This window comes from Anabrus simplex, chromosome 10 (assembly GCF_040414725.1).
Source record: "Anabrus simplex isolate iqAnaSimp1 chromosome 10, ASM4041472v1, whole genome shotgun sequence".
In the NCBI taxonomy this organism is placed as follows: domain Eukaryota; kingdom Metazoa; phylum Arthropoda; class Insecta; order Orthoptera; family Tettigoniidae; genus Anabrus; species Anabrus simplex.
In genome coordinates, this window is record NC_090274.1 from 126,667,985 (window position 1) to 126,688,991 (window position 21,007).

At 40.5% G+C, this 21,007-nt stretch overlaps 1 protein-coding gene across 1 annotated transcript in view; it reads left to right on the forward strand.

Annotated features, from left to right (window-relative positions):
• LOC136882377 (tyrosine-protein kinase Dnt) overlaps positions 1-21,007 on the forward strand; it is a 322,584-nt gene that overhangs the window by 295,623 nt on the left and 5,954 nt on the right. The window contains exons 4-8 of the mRNA XM_067155004.2: positions 8,413-8,587; positions 9,413-9,631; positions 12,825-12,925; positions 15,015-15,174; positions 17,650-17,962. Coding sequence (XP_067011105.2) covers positions 8,413-8,587; positions 9,413-9,631; positions 12,825-12,925; positions 15,015-15,174; positions 17,650-17,962 — 968 coding nt within the window. The remainder of the gene's footprint in view (positions 1-8,412; positions 8,588-9,412; positions 9,632-12,824; positions 12,926-15,014; positions 15,175-17,649; positions 17,963-21,007) is intronic.

A 21,007-nucleotide genomic window follows, 5' to 3' on the forward strand; every position in this document is an offset into this window, starting at 1 on the left:
CAACTTACAAAGAGATGAAATAAGCTATCGAGTGCCAGTTACAATACTCTTCTAAAGAGAGTTCATTCTAAGTCCCTAGTGACATCTGTTTTAATGTGGTTCACCATACACAGAAGTTTAAGGTGTTGCCTACCACTAGGGAGAGGAACCTCCCCCAAGTGGTTGTCCGAAGAACAGGTAAAAATCAGGAGCAATTCTTCTTCATTGTCGACTCAGTTGATCAGTCTGTCGAAATACAAAGTATAACACTTAAAATATGTGAAAACAACACCTATTATTAACAGAATGGCACGCTTCCTTTTACAGGAACATCCTCAGATTATACCAATCACCTTTAATTATTCGTTAATATGTACAGTGTTTCCGTTTTTGACACTTTGGTAAATTTGAGACAAAGTTCCGTACTTATCTTAAAACCAGTGTCCCCTATGGGTGGGGGCGGTAGAATAACACCCACGGTATCCCCTGTCTGTCGTAGGAGGCGACTAAAAGGGGCCCCAGGGGCTCCGAACTTTGGAGCGCGGGGTGCCGACCACGGGGTCCTTAACTGAGTCCTGGCATTTCTTGCACTTACTTGTACCAGGCTCCGCACTTTTATCTGTCCTATCCGACCTCCCTTGGTCAACTCTTGTTCTTTTCAGACCCCGACGGTATTACGTATGGAGGCCTAGGGAGTCTTTCATTTTCATGCCCTTCGTGGCCCTTGTCTTCCTTTGGCCGATACCTTCATTTTTTGAAGTATCGGACCCCTTCCATTCTTTCTCTCTGATTAGTATACTAACATGTTTTAATGTTTTTAACATGCAATAAATAGGTGTAAAATCTACCAACATAGCATGACGCTTTAATAAAGAAGTATGTCACAGTTAATTTTATGGCCATATTTTGTACACATTTTATTAGGTTAAAGCAATAAAAATATACTTTATTCTTAAAATTTATCGGTTAAAAAATGTAATTTTCAAGGGACTCTTTGGCCGATTACATGTACAATAATGTATTGTGAAATGTTTTATACGAGTGTGTGCTGATAACACACGTTTTACGAAAGTTAAAAACAAAAAAAAAATGTCTTCTTTTGTAGAACACATCAGCAAAAATGAAAGTCTGTTTCTTGAAGTACGAAGCACTACAAACTTAACATAAGAACAGTAAACATTGTTTTCTTGAAGAGAAAGAATATGGAATGAAATGATGAACAAGATCGGAATTTAAATGTGCAAGCAATGACATAATATTATTAACCAATTCTTGTCCAAGTGAAAAAGCCAAGTCGTCATAAGTTCTGAGATACTCTGTGTAACCAGTATCTAGATAAGCTCTTAGCAGTTGCAAACGTTTTACGAGTAGGTTGGGGTGCTTACAGTATCTTACGTCTACATGGGATAACAGAGGCAGACAGTTGATGTGTAGGAACGTGCTTCTACAGTAGTGTTTCCAGGTACAAACTTAACTTAGCGTTGAAATCTTCTTCTACTTCATCCTGCATCCCTCCCTGAGATGTTTGCACGGCGACAGAACGTGTAGTAGGCTTAGAAAATGGAACTAAAATCATAAAGCTTTAATGGCAAATAAACATTGAGATCTTCTTCTTTTTTCTCTATTATCACTATTATCATCAGCATCCTCCTCCTCCTCATCATCATCATCATCATTATCTTGCTTCTCTTTATCTCGAAGTGTGTGCATAGTAACAGAATTTGTAGCAGGCCGAGACAACAAGGCAGAATTAAATATCTCTCGCAGGGATGTACTTTTTAAAAATAAATTAGTATTTGCTTGAATATGGTTGAGCTCCTTATATTTTCTTCTCGATGAAGCTACATTACACGCGGCTTCGTGACGTTAAGCGTTGTAAGCGTTCTTGAACTCTCTTCTACAATGTTTGCATTGTCCTACAAGATACCTCATGACGTCTCTTGTGATAGCCTCGAGGAAATGTTTTTCCACCGTCTTTGCAAATATAGCTAGATGTGGGTTGTTCCATGACGGATTTTATCCTCTGCTAACCGATTCTTCTTTACAAGAAACAAGTTAAATCTACTAGACACTTTCTGCTCTCTACTTACATAATGTAATACAAAGATATGTGGATTAGAAAAGTAGCGTATTGAGGACTTACCACGTCGTGAACAACTAACACAAACGCGTATAACTTATACAGGGTAGGTGTGGAGATTAGAACGGATAGTCAAGGAAGAGGGAAGGAAGCGCCGAGGCTTGGTTCATATATGCAATATGTTGTTGTTGTTTGAGTCATCAGTCCATAGACTGGTTTGATGCAGCCCTCCATGCCACCCTATCCTGTGCTAACCTTTTCATTTCTACGTAACTATTGCATCCTACGTCTGCTCTAATCTGCTTGTCATATTCATACCTTGGCCTACCCCTACCGTTCTTACCCCCTACACTTCCTTCAAAAACCAACTGAACAAGTCCTGGGTGTCTTAAGATGTGTCCTATCATTCTAACTCTTCTTCTCGTCAAATTTAGCCAAATAGATCTCCTCTCACCAATTCGATTCAGTATCTCTTCATTCGTGATTCGATCTATCCATCTCACCTTCAGCATTCTTCTGTAACACCACATTTCAAAAGCTTCTATTCTCTTTCTTTCTGAGCCAGTTATTGTCCATGTTTCACTTCCATACAATGCCACGCTCCACACGAACGTCTTCAAAAACATCTTTCTAATTCCGATATCAATGTTTGAAGTGAGCAAATTTCTTTTCTTAAGAAAGCTCTTCCTTGCTTGTGCTAGTCTGCATTTTATGTCCTCCTTACTTCTGCCATCGTTAGTTATTTTACTACCCAAGTAACAATATTCATCTACTTCCTTTAAGACTTCATTTCCTAATCTAATATTTCCCGCATCACCTGCCTTCGTTCGACTGCACTCCATTACTTTTGTTTTGGACTTATTTATTTTCATCTTGTACTCCTTACCCAAGACTTCATCCATACCATTCAGCAACTTCTCGAGATCTTCTGCAGTCTCAGATAAAATAACAATATCATCGGCAAATCTCAAGGTTTTGATTTCTTCTCCTTGGACTGTGATTCCCTATCCAAATTTCTCTTTGATTTCCCTTACTGCCTGTTCTATGTAAACATTGAAAATGAGAGGGGACAAACTGCAGCCTTGCCTCACTCCTTTCTGGATTGCTGCTTCTTTTTCAAAGCCCTCGATTCTTATCACTGCAGACTGATTTTTATACAGATTGTAGATAATTCTTCGTTCTCGGTATCTGATCCCCATCATCTTCAGAATCATAAATAGCTTGGTCCAATCAACATTATCGAATGCCTTTTCTAGATCTACGAATGCCATGTACGTGGGCTTGTCCTTCTTGATTCGATCCTCTAAGATCAGACGTAAAGTCAGGATTGCTTCACGTGTTCCTACATTTCTTCTGAAGCCAAATTGATCTTCTTCCAACTCAGCTTCAACTTGTTTTTCCATTCTTCTGTAAATAATACGTGTTAAAATTTTGCAGGCATGAGATACTAAACTAATGGTGCGGTAGTTTTCACACCTGTCAGCACCGGCTTTCTTGGGAATAGGTATAACAACATTCTTCTGAAAATCGGATGGGACTTCTCCTGTCTCATACATCTTGCACACTAAATGAAATAACCTTGCCATGCTGGTTTCTCCTAAGGCAGTCAGTAATTCAGAGGGAATGTCATCAATTCCAGGTGCCTTGTTCCTATTTAGGTCACTCACAGCTCTGTCAAACTCTGACCTCAAAATTGGGTCTCCCATTTCATCAGCATCAACATCCTCTTCATGTTCCAGAACCAAATTATCTACATCTTTACCTTGATACAACTGTTGGATATGCTCCTGCCATATTTCTGCTTTGTCTTCTTTCCCTAGAAGTGGTTTTCCATCTGAGCTCTTAATATTCATACACCTAGATTTCCTTTCTCCAAAGGTTTCCTTGATTTTCCTGTATGCAGCATCTACCTTTCCCAGGATCATACAGCCTTCGACATCCTTGCACTTCTCCTTCAGCCATTCTTCCTTAGCTATCTTGCACTTTCTATCCACTTGATTCTTTAATCGCCTGTATTCTTTTCTGCCCTCTTCATTTCTAGCATTCTTGTATTTTCGTCGTTCATCAATCAGGTCTAGTATCTCCTGAGTTATCCACTGATTCTTAGTTGATCTTTTCTTCCTTCCTAACATTTCTTCAGCAGCCCTATTGACTTCATTTTTCATGACTCCCCACTCTTCCTCTATAGTCTTTCCTTCAGCCTTTTCATTTAGTCCTTGTGCAACATGTTCCTTGAAACAACCCCTCACACTCTTTTCTTTCAACTTGTCTAGATCCCATCTTTTTGCATTCTTTCCTTTCTTCAATTTCTTCAACTTCAGATGGCATTTCATGACCAACAAGCTGTGGTCAGAGTCCACGTCTGCTCCTGGGAAAGTTTTGCAATCCAACACCTGGTTTCTGAATCTCTGCCTAATCATAATGAAGTCTATTTGATACCTTCCAGTGTCTCCAGGTCTCGTCCACGTATACAGCCGTCGTTTGTGGTGTTTGAACCAAGTATTGGCAAGGACTAAATTATGATCAGTGCAGAATTCAACCAGCCGAGTTCCTCTTTCGTTCCTTCGTCCCAATCCAAATTCTCCTACTGTACTACCTTCTCCTCCTTGGCCTACCACTGCATTCCAGTCTCCCATCACAATTAGATTCTCGTCACCTTTTACATATTGTATTAAATCTTCTATCTCCTCATATATTCTTTCGATTTCTTCATCATCCGCTGAACTAGTAGGCATATAGACCTGCACTATTGTGGTGGGCATTGGTTTGGTGTCTATCTTGACGACAATAATTCTTTCAATATGCTGTTCGTAGTAGCTTACCCGCTGTCCTATTTTCTTATTCATTATTAAACCAACTCCTGCATTTCCTCTGTTTGATTTTGTGTTGATAATTCGGTAGTCGCCTGACCAAAAATCTTGTTCTTCCTGCCAACGTACTTCACTTATGCCAACTACATCTAACTTTAGCCTATCCATCTCCATTTTCAGATTCTCTAACCTACCACAACGATTCAAACTTCTAACATTCCACGCTCCGACTCGCAGAATGTCAGTATCCATCTTCCTGATGATCGCCCCCTCTCGTGTAGTCCCCACCCGGAGATCCGAATGGGGGACTAGTTTACCTCCGGAATATTTTACCCGGGAGGAAGCCATCATCAGTACATCATTCATACAGAGAGAGCTGCATGTCCTCGGGAGTTAGTTACGGCTGTAGTTTCCCGTTGCTTTCAGCCGTGTAGCAGTATCAACACAGCTAAGCCATGTTGAGTATTATTACAAGGCCGTATCAGTCAATCATCTAGACTGCCGCCCTTGCAACTACCGAAAGGCTGCTACCCCCCTTTCGATGAACCATTCGTTAGTCTGGTCTCTCAACAGATACCCATCCGATATGGTTGCACCTGCGGCTCGGCTATCTGCATCATTGGGACACGCAAGCCTCCCCACCACGGCAAGGTCACATGGTTCGCAGAGGAGGATATGCAATATATTAATATATTTCCGGTGTAATCAAGGGTTATCAAGGGCATGAAAATGAAAGACTCCCTAGGATTCGCAACCTAATACCGTAGGGTCGAAAAGAACGAGTTGACCAAGGGAGGTCGGATAGCATAGATGAAAGTGAGGAGCCTGGCACAAGTAAGTGGACGCAATGCTAGTATTCAGCTAAGGACCCTGTGATCGCTAACCCACGCTCCCAAGTTTGGTGTCCCCCTAGGACCGCTTTTAGCCGCCTCTTATAGCAGACAAGCGGTGTCATGGGTGGATCTGACCTTTACATCCCTGAAAAACTCTGTGTAATTATCATTGTCTTGGTCTTACCCTACCGTCCGTGACAAAGTCTATTACTCTCCTAGAAATTAACATTATCGATTAGTTCTTCTTGTAGGGTTTTAAAGCAGTTGTTGGAGAATGTGAAAACAGTTATGTGCATTTAAAGTTGATGACGAATGGCAAAAACGTACTATATTCTAACAGGGAAATATAAAAAGATGCAGGTTACAAATAAAGAGTTAGGTATGGTTGCGGAAGTAAGGAGAAATTGAAGGAAATTTGCTAGGAAATTGAATTTAGCTAGAAAGACCGTAAGGGTAGCATAATTGCCAGTCATATGAATTTTAGGGAAACATGGAAAGGTATGTATAGGTATTTTAAGGCAGGAAGTGGTTCCGGAAGGACATTCGAGGAATCAACAAGGGAAATGCATATGCGAGGACTTACAGAAGGCTTACAGGGGTATTAACTGAGCAGTATGTAAAGGTAGTTGGAGAATGCTTTCGTAAAGGAGGAAAAGTACTGAAATGAAAGGTACCTATTATAATAAAAAACATTTACAAAACTATACAACAGTTCGAAGCTAGAAAACACCTGGGATTGATACAATTTTTGGGTATACTGTAAATTAAAGGTAATGGGTTGTGATATAGTGACGTATCTGAAATATATATTTATATGATTGCTGCTTGCATGAAGGAGCTACACCGAATGCATGCATGGTGAGTAGCTGTAGTAACCTCGATGTACAAAAGAACATAAAGCAGTTAATTGCAGGCCAGTCAGTTTGAAATGTTTTCCATGTAAGCTCTGGGAAAGCATTCTTTCTGATTGTATCAAATGCGTTCACGAAACTATTGTAACTGATTTGACACGAGGAAGTTAGAGTTCGGGAAAGGTTATTCCACTGAGGCTTAACTTATAGGTTTCTAGGAAGATCTAGCAGATATTTTAGATTATGAACTGTATCTGTATTGTGATAGGGTAGACTTGGGAGATAACTGTTGGTTCAATGGGTGGCTACAACTCGGTGAATTGGAGTGTGATTCTGTAACGATTGAGAACGGCAGCAGGTAAGGCTGCGTAGTAAATTCACTAGTGTCCAAAAGTTAAGCATAATCAGTAAACGAGGCCGTATCACCTGACAGGAATGTCAGACGGATTGCTCAACAAACACACCATATGTCACACAACTTGTTCAGAAAGGTTCTGGTAGCTAAGGTACACCTTTGACAACAACTAACAAAACTTGGCAATGCCTTCCACAACAAAATATGCTGTAGGGTGTATGGTTACCCCTAACGACCACACATGCTTCGCAGCGACGTGGCATGCTCTCTATCAGATGGTGGAAGAGATCTTGTGGCAGTCGATCCCATTCCTCCGAAAGGGCAATGCGAATATCTTGGAGGGTCCTTAGTGAAGGCAGGCTGGCGGGATGCAATTCGCCTCCCCAATGCATCCCAGGCATGTTCTATAGGATTCAGACCCGCAGACCTCGCTGGCCTGTCCATGCGATGAATGTCTTCCCCAGCCGGAAACTCATCCACTAGAGCAGCGCGGTGCCGTCTGGCATTATCGTCCATTAAGAGAAAGTCTGCACCAACCGCACCTCTGAAGAGACGAACATATGGTCTCAGTACCTCATTCCTGTATCTCTGAGCGATAACAGTGTTCCTGGGACCACCCATGAAGATGTGCAAGTCCGTACGGCCATTCAACATGATGCCGCCCCACATCACGACGCCACCACCACCATACTGGTCCCGTTCCACGATGTTCATATGGTTGTATCGGCTACCCGGTTCTCTCCAGATTAATGTGCGACGGGAATCGTTTTGCAAACTTAAGCGGGATTCATCTGTGAAGAGCACATGTCTCCATTCGATGTTGACGGCTCCACAGTAAACGGGCCCGTCTATGTGCTGGAGTGAGCGGGACGCAAACCGCTGGACGTCGGGCAAACACCCCTGCTGTTCTGAGCCTCCGGTATACAGTTTGCCGGGAAACGGCAACCCCTGAGACGGCTGCAAGCTCCGCCGACAATTGTCTTGCAGGTGCACTGAGATTTCTTCGGGCGGTTAAGGCCAGATATTGGTCCTGCCGAGGGGGTGGTTACCCTTGGTCGACCTGGTACTGGCCTACGACTAACATCTCCTGTGTCTCAAAATCATCTCCAAAGCCTGGAAATGACACTTTGTGACACATTCAAGGATACGGCGACTTCGATCTATGTCTGGCCTACTTCCAAATTACGTCTTTGTGCCATTATGTCGTCACGTTCACCACGAGGTACACTCCACACACTATAACAGGACAAAGACGACTGAGGGAATATGGGGCGCGGGCACTGGTGGTTACGCCGCTAGTCAAAGCAGGGAACACGTATGTCGTGCGATTTGCGGTCTATTTCCTGTTGCCCTGCTTACTCGTAACTTTTGGGCACTAGTGTAAGTTACAGGATTATGAGAGACGTCGACAATATTGTGGGATGTCACCAAGAGGAGAAGTTGGATGTTCTGTGGGGGAATCACAAGAACACAGATTGAGGGTAACTTGATTGTGTCTTTTCAGATACGTTCGCAGACAACCACGTGGTAGTGGTGGACTCCCCCGGTGAGAGCTCGTCTGGGCTCATCTTCTACATCGCTATCGGCTGCGCGTTCGCTATCATCTTCGTGATAGTGGTGATGGTGTCCACGTACTATGTCCGGAACAACAAGATACGACGGCAGGGGGAGATGTTACAGTGAGTACACACTAAGATAAGCTCGACATTTCTAGTTCATAAGGATTTAATCTAACAGTTAGAAAAAAGTCTGGCAAACATAATTTTAACTACATCTGCTCTGCTCCAATGTTAAATAGGCAGCTTTTTTCACTTTTAAAGTTCCAGGCATAAGTTTTCTGACTTGTTTCACTACATGACCCACATAAAAGATACCGGCAGTGTGATAGTAAGCTGTAACCTTGCTTCTCTCACGTGAAGAAGAAGAAGAAGAAGAAGAAGAAGAAGAGGAAGAAGAAGAAGAAGAAGAAGAAGTAGAAAAACCCAACAACAAATTTGAGATTTATTATTGTTGCCATTTTTTGTTAATTCACGGTTTGCTATTCCCGGAAGATACTGTACATAGCTGACGTTACCCGGTGTGGTATTGTCTTTCAAATGGTGAAAGAAATTTGAAAATCGGTCCAGTAGTTTCTGAGATTATCCGTTACATTAGTATAGAATAGATCGTAAATATCCCAGAATGAAATCATAATTTAATTCCATCGACTGCAAGTATTAAAGTGTCGAATACAGGAGCTTAGCCCAGAATCCCTTCCCTCTATGGAATGGTTACACAAATAAAATAAACAATAAACATTCACAGACATAATTGTAGAACCAACACATTTGTTGAATCTGTTTTCTGAGAAGCCTCCAAAGTTGAATTGTAAAACTGTTGTTCTTGTTCTGTATAAGATTTTGTAGTGCACTGCAATCAGAATATCAGCTTGTATGAGTGTCGTTGGCCACGCTACTGATTCAATGTTGGTGTAGTGTACCCTATAGAAGCGACTTGCTCCACAGGGAATCCAGGAACGGATCGGCGAGCAGTGCGCAGGGACACGCCACCTTCCTCACTGTGGACACACCTCTCCCGAACAACACGTTCAGTGGCACCTCGGCATCGTCATGCAAGTCTGGGGCGAGCTACGCTAGTTTCAAGAGACTGCCTTCATACAGCTTGTTAGACGAGAGGGTGAACAAGGACATACACGAGAGGATCGCCGAACTCACCATCCAGAGGTAAGACCATCTTCATTTTATTTGTGTACAACACTGAGTAGTCGTTAGGAATCAGGAAAATGTTTGAAACGAATTCTTTAAACTCCCTTGCACGAAGGGAACAGTGCTACAGCTGGTGGCAGAACCGTTCTGCACATAAAACCACATCTCCTTACGAACCGATTGTCGTTCCCGCCGTATTCTCCCGATCGTATACTAGCAAATGTGCAGAGTTCCAGTGCCTCAAGATATTGAACAGCTCAAGATTTCCAGAGAGACAGTGGCAGGAATATTTGGCCAACCTGCAGCACAGGTATGAAACATGTCTTGAGTTGGTTCCCTTGTGATGATCATGATGATTATGACCGTCATGGTTCGTTGTGTTGCGTTGAGGCTGTGCAAACTCAGCATCAAATTCGTGATTTCGGTATACTTAATTTTGGGTTATACTGTAGTATATTCTGTTTATACACATACTAAAATATGTACTTACAATAATAACTGTCTTTTACAAATTGAAAACGAAGGAACGACAGATCTTGAGTCCTTTGCAGGAAGTTGAGGAGAAGACATAATCACGAGTGATCTTCGGTTATTCTCTAGATAGAAAGTCAAGGGCCCTGGTTCACCGCATGGAGTTTCCGAGAAAAACCGGAACTGACTGGGCAAAGAAGAGAACACTACACAACACTTAAAGAGCATGGAAGAAAACGCTGAAACGAGATTTCTGTGAGGATCAGTTGTAGTGTCGCTGAGTACGATGTCTAATAAATATATTCTAAATTCAGTCGTAGATTGTCAAAAGACAACTGCTAGAGGAAAACGTCGAAATCGATTCGCCGTTCAATAAAGACAGAGGACGTGCAGCGATCGCTATGGCCCCATGCGATTTACTTTTAATTATAATGTGAGCTAAGGTCTCTTAAATTGACCTGTCTGCGTAAATTTCCGATTATGTCATCTGGTGGCACGGGCGTCGCGAATTAAGATCTAGCGCCGGTACGTAGGAAGGTTCTTTCACACACACACTGTTTCACATTGAGACTCCGCACAGGAGAAGATATCTCACACTGAATCATCCCAGTTTTTTCTTTTCATGACGCTCGTGTGATCGTTAGTTAAATGGCAGGAAGTGGCGAGGGGAGGGAGCTCCCTTGACGACAGTTCTTCCGGTCTTCATCTTGAGCTGTTTCGTTTAGGGAAGTAGAACACCACCTGCCTAGGTGTCACACCACACGTACAACAATGACTTAAGAATGTTGTTCGAGCAGTGGAGAAGAGCCAAGTGGCCATCAGTGCGGACGTTTAGTGATGTGTTCCATGGCAGTGTGCAGAATGAGAAGTGGAAGCTGTGAATGGTTCTTAAACAGTTAGGTTGGGAACTTTGATTGCTTAGTCCCATTGAATATCCATATCGTGGAAGTGTCAGAGGACAAGTTCGACGCAGGTGACTGGATGGACGACACACACCTCTCCTTCGTGCTTGCCACCACCACATTTCACACACGTTCAGTACCACGCTCGGAGGTGCGATAAAGAACCACAAATGAACAGTGTTTTCAGGTGAACGTTATGTAATATTCTACCAGGAGATTAAACATTTCCCTTTTCGTTTTAAAATTCCGAGCCATATTACAATTTTCATTAATGTGAAAAATCGAAAAAAGTGCCTATTACGCCACACACTTTTCTGAACCAGTCCAGCTGAATGTATAATACATAGTTCGTCTGTACACTGCAAATAAATTAAAAAAATAGCCTATTTTGTATGTCAGGCATTTCAGTAGTAAATAGTAACAACATAAATGAAGCTAGAACATTAAATCATGTCAGCCAGGCCGTGGTCCAGGAGCGAGTGAATGTCCCGACGTTTCACCGAAGACTGCGTTGTAACGCCGGCCGTGAAAGCCTCAGTTGCTACTAGAACATTAAATCTTAATGCTAGTTGCTTTATGTCGCACCGACACAGATGGGTCTTATGGGGACGATGGCATAGGAGAGGGCTAGGAGTAGGAAGGAAGCGGCCGTGGCCTTAATTAAGATACAGTCCCAGCGTTTGCTTGGTGTAAAAAAGGAAATCCACGGAAAACGATTTTCAGGACTGCAGACAGTGGAGTTCGAATCCACTATCTCCTGGATACAAGATCACCGCACGGCCAACTTGCTCGGTTTACAACATTTCATAAAATTTCTCCGCTTGCTTGTACGTCATTTCTTCCTGGTGGCCAGGTCCAGTTCGAGTCCCATTGGTGGCAAACATCTTCTCCATCAGAATGCAGGTAGTGCACAATTTGTAATCACTTAATTCCAGACCTCTCCAGTTGTTGGTTGGAAACATTCAGACTTGAGTAGACTCCTTTCTGTTATTCATCTCATTTCTAGATGCACCGGTCACCAGTCAAGCCAAACACTTGGCACTAAAAGCCATACATTAAATAAATCATTGGCGATGGTGACTGCCGTTTGATAAACATTAATCAGAGGAAACTTGGAAGAGGTCCAAAACTTCAGAGAATGAAAAAACTCAAATGCTATTTCATATATGTACATTTAGGCATTGATGTAGTAGATATATTATTTCGTGATTCTTCATCTGCGAGAAATAGATCGTTCGCTGGCATAGTTGTTCTTTGCGAAATAATATTGTTACGCTTTAAAATGAACTTTTGTAAACTGTGCATACGGTATGCAATGTGCTTCACTAGGAAGTTATTGAAACCAATAGTTGAGGATGAGACCCATCTCTCCTCTTTTAGCTTAAACATTTCTTTCTCTTTCAAATACACAAAATTTGTGTCTTGGAGAATTACTGCATTTCTCTTAGAGCATAAGTGTTAGAATAGATTGGGGTTAAATCAGTCAGTAGATTATTGTTACGATGTAATTACTCACAAAACATAACCTGTAAGGGTCTTTCACAGACTCGTGTTTGTGTTTGTTCAGCAGTAATATTTGTCAAGTAACAGTAACACTTCCATTATTTTGATGTCAGATGTTGGCTGGTGGGTCAAGCATTATCACAGTATTTTGATTTTTAATTAGCAGATAACTATCTGACATAAAAGATTTGAAAGTAGTTCATGGGGCATCCTTTTACAATATGTTTATACTGCTGTGTGCAGAGTGTATTCAGTTCCCAAGAATGTTCGTATTTTGAGTTCTCGTGTAAATCTGTAAAACTAGTTTTAAGGAGATATTTTCTGTTTGTTTGTAGGTGCCGTGTGCGGTTACGAAGTGTGGTCCTGGAGGGCACGTTTGGTCGAGTATACCGAGGTTCCTACAACGAAGAAGAGGTGTTGGTGAAGACTGTAACTGGTGAGTCATCTCTTACAGCTTCTGGTACGGATAAAGAAATTACAAAATTATTCAAATTATTACTATTTTTCACACTGCAGAATATGGAGGGAGGATAAACACAAACACATTGCATTTACAAATGAAACACCAATTTAAATACAGTTCATTGAATGTGAGGAATTAAGATAACGTAAAGTGGCTGTGGTGTATCAGCAGTCCTTGCAAACTTTCCCTCAGATAATTTTAATATGTCGTTACACCAATTTAATTACCAGTAACTCAAAAAATAACTTGGTCTTGTTATTATCCAGTAAATTATGTATATATATTATGGTGCAATGGTTTCTGAACCTCCAGAGGCACAACAGGTATGATCTTCTGTGCTAGACAACTCCAGGAAAAATGCAGAGAGCAACAGCAGCCTCTGTATTCAGTTTTCTATGATCTGGAAAAAGCCTTTGATTCAGTACCAAGATCTGCTATGTGGAAAGTATTGAGATATTTTGGATGTCCTAAACGTTACGTGGAATTGGTTCAAGCTCTTCATGATGGCATGTCTGGACAGGTTCTTTGTGGTAATTCAGTATCAGATTCTTTCCCAATCACTCATAGATTGAAACAAGGCTGTGTGCTTGCTTCTACACTCTTTGCACTGTACATGGCTGCAATGCTGCATGAATCATCTGCAAACAACTTAGGCATGGAGATTAAATTTCCTTTTGATGGAGGCCTTTTCAGTCTGGCAAGACTTCGCTCACAAAGATGTACTCTGGTTAGCCGGGTGACAGAACTGCAGTATGCCGATGACACCGCATCTCCTGCTCAAACACCTGCAGAACTACAAGAGTCAGTGAACTGCTTTACAACTGCATGTGATCGCTTTGGTCTTGCCATCATGCAGAAAAAACAAAGGTACTTGCCCCAGGATTAACTCTTCTTGAGTTCAGTATCTCCATGTTAGACACAACACTGGAACAGATTGATCACTTTTCATATCTTGGAAGCATCTTTTCTAAACGCTGTATCTGCGAACAAGACGTTGATAAAAGAATTGGGGCTGCTCATACAGCATTTGGACAGTTAATGCACAGAGTCTTCATGAATAACGACCTAAAACTGCTGTATGGCTGTGAATCATGGACACACTATTGCCATGATATCAAAAAACTTCAGCGCTTCCACCAACAGAAAATAAGATACATCTCTGTGTGACCAACATGGCAGTTCTCGACAAAGTGCAGCTAAATAACATTAAGGCAACAATCATCGCTCATCAACTGAGGTGGTTAGGCCAAGTTCACCGCATGGGTGATACCAGGCTTCCCCGCCAAATTCTTTATGGTGAACTTTGCTAAGGTAGTAGACCTCATGGAGCCCCTCGTAAGCGTTTTAAGGACCAGCTGAAACACATCATGAAAACAACTGGTATAGATATACAGACATGGGAAGAATGTGCTGTGGCACAACACTACATCCACCGCTGCCAACTTGTTTGAAAGAGAATGCCGCAGACATAAAGAGGCCAAGCGACATGCAAGAAAACAGATCAAAAATTAGATGTATGGCTTTTCAGGTATTTGCTCTATTAACCAGCATTTTGTCTTAGGTCTGACACTAGACTCTTCAGAGTGGGATGTGTCAGACCCTACCCAGACCCTCCATGGGAACTTAGAATTTCCTTATGCAAGAAAACTCTGTCAATTATAAACCCGCCCTCCTCCATCCATTGAGAGTGATTTGTGTGGGCGTATGTTTTATGCCAGGATTGGTCTGTTTAGTCATCGCAAACACATCCATAAACTGAGTTGAACTGGTCAATGTATGCAGGAAGAAGTTATATATATTCTGATCGAGTTACAGCCGACGATTATGGTGAGATAGAGGCTCTGGTGCAGTGACTAAACAGAGTGGTCTTAACAACTTTGGCTGGGATTTTCAAAATTACCCGCACATGGCAAGAGGAGAGGATCTGGACAAATTGTAAATAAAGTCTGAGTGTTTCACCAATCGAACGTAGTCTTAACATATCTCATGGAATCTTTATTTTTTGTAAATAACATGGTGCAGACTGGAATAAATAATTAAACTGTGTTCTTTATTTTTTTAGATCACGCATCACAAGTTCAGGTATCTCTTCTGCTCCAAGAAGGGATGGCCATGTACGGGGTGACGCACAAAAATGTGTTGTCTGTTCTGGGAGTATCCATCGAGGACCATACAGCACCGTTCCTCATCTACCCCTATCAGGGGTACACTAACCTCAAAAGGTGAGTTGTAGTCATTGTCTACAATATTCTATAGGGTTAGGCAGCAGCAGATCTACGGTGAGTGTTTCCCAGTTTTGTTGCTGGAAGTTCTGTGGCTGCATCTTCCTGGCAGACATGTATATTCGGCGAAGGTAACTCTGTATTCAAAATTGACTTTCAGCCTATGAGGTCGTATTACATACATACAATACGTGTTGAAGAGATGTTAAATACAAAACACAAATGGCAAACTGGACACCAGTGGGATCCAAACCCACAACCTCCCAATTTCGCGTCCGTTGCTCTACCAGTTGAGCTATGGTGGCCTACGTCATCTATGTTCTGTTGGAAAAGATCTAAGCTACGTATGGCACCACTACCATCACACTTGTATAGTGCGTGCAAGTCGTCCGTTGTGTGCCAAGTCAATGAATGTTGAATTTTCACGACCACATTGTAATAGAAATCGTCTTTCAATCTGTAGCTTAGATCCTTCCTAACAGAACAAACATGATGTAGACCACCATAGCTCAGTGCTAGAGCAACCGACGTGAAATTTGGAGATTGTGGGTTCGGGTTTCACCGGTGTCCGGTTGGCCATTTTTGTTCTGTACTTAACATCTCTTCAACATGTACTACATGTATGTAACACTACGACCTAAGAGTTTGAAACCTAAAAACCTAAAAAAACCTTAATAGCATAGATCGGCACATCAAATTTACACTGGAATCAGAAACTAATAGATTAATCAATCTTCTGGATTTAACAATCAATAGACATCCTTCCTCTTTTAATTATAGTATTTACAGAAAACCAACTCAAACGGCTACTACCGTTAGATATGACTCATGTCACCTTCAAATGCACAAGAGCACGACGTATTATAGTCTGGTAAATCGCGCTTTCCAGATTCCCACGTCCAAAACTGATTTGAATAGAGAATTAAAAATAATCCATTATATAGCTAAAGCTAATGGCTTCAAAGAGGCCTTTATTGAAAGAATTATGAACAAATTTAGGTATCATCCTAAAACAACATTCCCAAGAAACAAACCAAATCCTGTTACGTTTTCAACATTTACTTGTATGTTAAGATTTCTTTTTGTACTAACAACAGAAATTTGGATATTTTGCACAACCCCTCCCTCTATTAATAAAGGCTTTTTCAAAATCAGGAGTCTATAGGTTTTGCTATAATGGCTGTTCTTGCTCATCTGTAGGTCAACAGGTCGTTGCTTCAAAATCTGATACGCAGAACACAATGCCTTAAATTATAACAGGTTTTCTGCAGTAGGCCAACATATGAAGGACTCTAATCATACCTTTACTGAATTCGATCAAGTTATTGAAATATTGGAGGTCCTAAACAAAGGTTTAGGAAAATTGTTACATTCACTTGGATGAATATTTTAGTGCGGGCCTAAATTTAAATGACATCTCCAAAAAAACAAAAATTTTGTTTGAGTTTCTTATTTTACTTCTTATTAATAACAAAATTCCTAACTGCAGCTCTATCTTTCGTATTATGCATAACACTTTCTTATGTTATGCATATCCTTCGGTACCCTCCATAGTTCCCTTCTCTCTCTTACCTTTTTCACCTCCTCTTGTCCCCCTACCTTCTTCTCTTTCCTTTTCAACCTGACAATTTACTTATTTTTATTTTCAACTTTTACTTCCCCTTGTTTCTTTTTTTGTGCATTATTTACTTTTCTTTATTCTTCTTTTTACTCCTTTGACCCCGCATTGAACTGAGAAAAATTCCCTTGAAGTTCTTATTAATATTATAACTTCCACCTTCTTAAATAGATTTCAATATTCAAATTAAAGGAAACCATCCAGAGCTGTAGTACAGTTTCCATAGAAACAATTTATAACATTTAAGACAGGCGACTGTTCACAGTTCGTTTTTCAAGAATAATTTTAATGTTCATAAAGGAACTTTATACATGTTTCATCCTTTGTACTTCTGATCAATTGTGACAAGACCTTTTATTTAAATTGCGAATCTTCCTACTCTAAGTAGAACTCAGGATCTTAAGTTTAAATAATTATGTTATGTTAAAATGTCATTCTAATTCGGACTGTCATATTTACAGAGAAACTGTATATGTGGTTCGACCTTTGTATAACATTACATTTATGACAAGACTTTTTATTTATTTGAGAATCTTACGGTTCTAAGTCGAACTCAATACTTTCGAAGTTCTAACTTGAGTGAAAAGAATTATGTTGTGTTAAGTGTTGTTCTAATTGTGACTTCAAAGTTCTGAAATTGTGATTATTTAGGGGCATGATAAGTCCCATATTAAGAGTGTTTATATGTGCATTGATATAATGATGATATGTTTATTTATGATTGCCTGTTCTCGTATTTGTTTAATGGTTTAATATAAGTATTAAAAAAAGTGGATTTTTAATTGTTACTTATCTCTTATTCTCGGTTCAATATGGACATAAAAATGAATTTCTTAAATTTAAACCTCTGTGTGCAGGTTCCTTCAAAAGTGCAAGCTGTGTCCGGAGGGAGTGGCCCACACGCTGACCACACAAGAGGTGGTGGACATGGCAATCCAAATTGCCCAGGGCATACAGTTCCTCCACAAGCGGCGGCTAGTCCACCGGGACATTGCCGCTCGCAACTGCGTCGTGGACGACAAACTCCGAGTGAAGGTGACGGACAACGCTCTGTCCAGAGATCTCTTCCCGGCGGACTACCACTGCCTCGGAGACAATGAGAACAGGCCCATCAAGTGGCTTGCCATTGAAAGCTTACTTCACGGCACCTTCTCAGCAGCATCCGATGTTGTAAGTTTGCAGTATGCCACATTGAGGGCAATAAAAAAACTTATATACACAAAAGATTTTCATGTTCAAGTGCAAAATTCTTTTATTTCATTTCCAAGTTTCATGACTTACTCATTTTAAAGAAAAATACAATCTTTGACTAAAAAAATTAATGCAGAAAATACTGGGAATTATTTATATTTTACTTTATTTCACATACATTTATCTAATAATAATAATAATAATAATAATAATAATAATAATAATAATAATAAAAAGTCACCATATATAGGCTTCAGTTTCTAGAGAAAGCACTCGAACATCAGTTAGTTGATTTTCTTGTAGATTTAATATTCTGGTAATCAGTAATACAGGACAGTAGTAGTAGTAGTAGTAGTAGTAGTAGTAGTAGTAGTAGTAGTAGTTGTTGTTTTCTGCAAGATCTGCCCATTCAAAAAACAAGCAGATCTTTTGATTTTCATTACATACTAACAACATAAACCACACTCGGGCAACTGGAGTGGGACATTGATGATGATGATGATGATGATGATGATGATGATGATGACGACTAACAACATACCCATTTAAAAACCACATACATACAATATGAAACAAGAAAAAATGAAATTAGGTCAAGTAGGTGTTATTCTCCCATAAAAGATGTCTATTTCCAAATTGTAATAAACGAGTTGTTGCTGTCTTTCATGTAATTAAATCACAGCTTCAAGGGTTCATTTGATTAACAATAATGTATTTTGGTGCTGCTTCTATAACAGTTTTGTTTCATTCAACTATTTTCTTGTCAACAATTGTCTTAACTGTTGTTTTAAAAAATCACATTTAAAAAAGGAAGGAGTAGGTTAGTAACAGAAAGTGGGACTTTGTGAAGCTTTAAATGCGGGGAAGCATTCGTTGTTGGACGTTGAGGAAGGGTACACGATATGTCTTGGTGCGAGGAGTAACAGAGAACAGTAGAACCTCAATAATTTAAAATCGGTTAATTCAAAATTCCACCTAATTCGAAGCAGCTCTCGTTCCTGGAAATATTAGGTACGGTTTTACATGTTATTTAAATTGTTTAATTAGAAATACAGATAATTTACTTAAACCGCAGTGGTACGTATAAGTTAGGAAATTTGTTTGGAAGGGTAATAGGGAGGTACATTCAGGGAAACGGGATGGCCTAGAGAGCGGTGATAATGGAACAGGGAACTGGAAGTCAAGTAGGGATAACATAAAAATTTTAGAGTTGAACTGTAGAAGTTTAGTAAAGAAACAAATAGAATGAAGTACTTTAATAGATATATATTCACCAGATAATGTAATAGGAGTTAAACCATGGCTGAGAAATGATATAATGGATGCAGAAATTTTCTCATGGAACTGGAGTGTGTATCGCAGAGATAGGATAGGAATGGTAGGAGGGGGAGTATTCATTCTGATGAAAGAAGTATTTGTAAGCTACAAAAAAAGTTAAAGAAATGAAATTCTAGGTGTAAGGCTCATTTCTAAAGATAATAGGCAACTTGATGTCTTTGGAGTGTACAGACCGGGAAAGGGTAGCACTGACGCGGATTTGGAATTATTTGATAGGATAGTCAGTTATGTGGGAAACGACATGGAAAGAAATGTGATTGTAGCGGGAGATCTGAATTTACCAGATGTCAATTGGGAAGGAAATGCGAACGACAGGAAGCATGACCAACAAATGGCAAATAATATGGGAAGGACAGCTTATTCAGAAGGTGATGGAACCACCTAGAGGGAAAAACATCCTGGATGTGGTGCTGGTAAAACCAGATGAGCTCTATAGAGAAACCGAAGTAATAGATGGTATTAGTGATCATGAAGCTGTTTTTGTGGTAGTTAAAAATAAATGTGATAGAAAGGAAGGTCTTAAAAGTAGGACTATTAGGCAGAACCATACGGCTGATAAAGCAGGCATGAGGGAGTTTCTAAAAAGTAACTATGATCGGTGGAAAACGGTAAATAAAAATGTAAACAGATTCTGGGATGGGTTTAAAGCAATTGTTGAGGAATGTGAAAAAACTTTTAAAGGCGGTAAGGAATGGTAAAGACCCACCTTATTATAATAGAGAAATAAAGAGACTAAGAAGGAGGTGCAGACTAGAAAGAAATAGAGTTAGAAATGGCTGTGGAAGTAAGGAGAAATTGAAGGAACTTACTAGGAAATTGAATCTAGCAAAGAAGGCAGCTAAGGATAACATGATGGCAAGCATAATTCGCAGTCATACAAATTTTAGTGAAAAATGGAAGGGTATATATAGGTATTTTAAGGCAGAAACTGGTTCCAAGAAGGACATTCCAGGAATAATTAATGAACAAGGGGAGTGTGTATGTGAGGATCTTCAAAAGGCAAAAGTATTCAGTCAGCAGCAGGGGCGGCTTTTCAGGTGAAGTAGGTGAAGTGCCACTTCACCACTTATTTTTACCATAATGAATTACTTACTTTTATTTTTCTTATAACATTTGTTGGTTTTACGGAAAGAAAATGTTTTGTTGTACGGCGTTTGGAGCACCAAGAGCTCGCATCACTTGATGACAACCAGGGGAACTCACGAAAGCGCCGGCTGCCGCCCACAGTACGGCGCGTGAGAGTGTGTGAAGACGAGAGATTCCGCAGCTGCCTCTACCTCCCAAGTGCTCCCTACTAGCGCTTGGCCTTGGCGGTTGCCATGGCAACCGTGACGTCACCCGCGTACTTTCCACATAGCAGAATGTGCAAGTGAAGTTGTCGGAGGATCGGAATGTTTCGTCCTCCCTGCGTCATCCTGTGTGAAGTACGAGTACTTACGCATCGTGGTTCATTCGTAGTGTTGTGCTGTTTTATTTAAACATGTATTCTATTTATGACATAGTGTGTATTTTATTATAAACACCATTCTCACGTTCGAGAAACGAAGATCAGAATGAAGTTCTACGTGTTGATCGCCCTACTGAATCACTGCAGATTTGTGCTACAAAAGAAGTGAAACATTCCGGTAAATCTTACAATCTTAGTTTCAAACGATCGTGGTTTAAGGAATTTCCATGGTTGTGCAC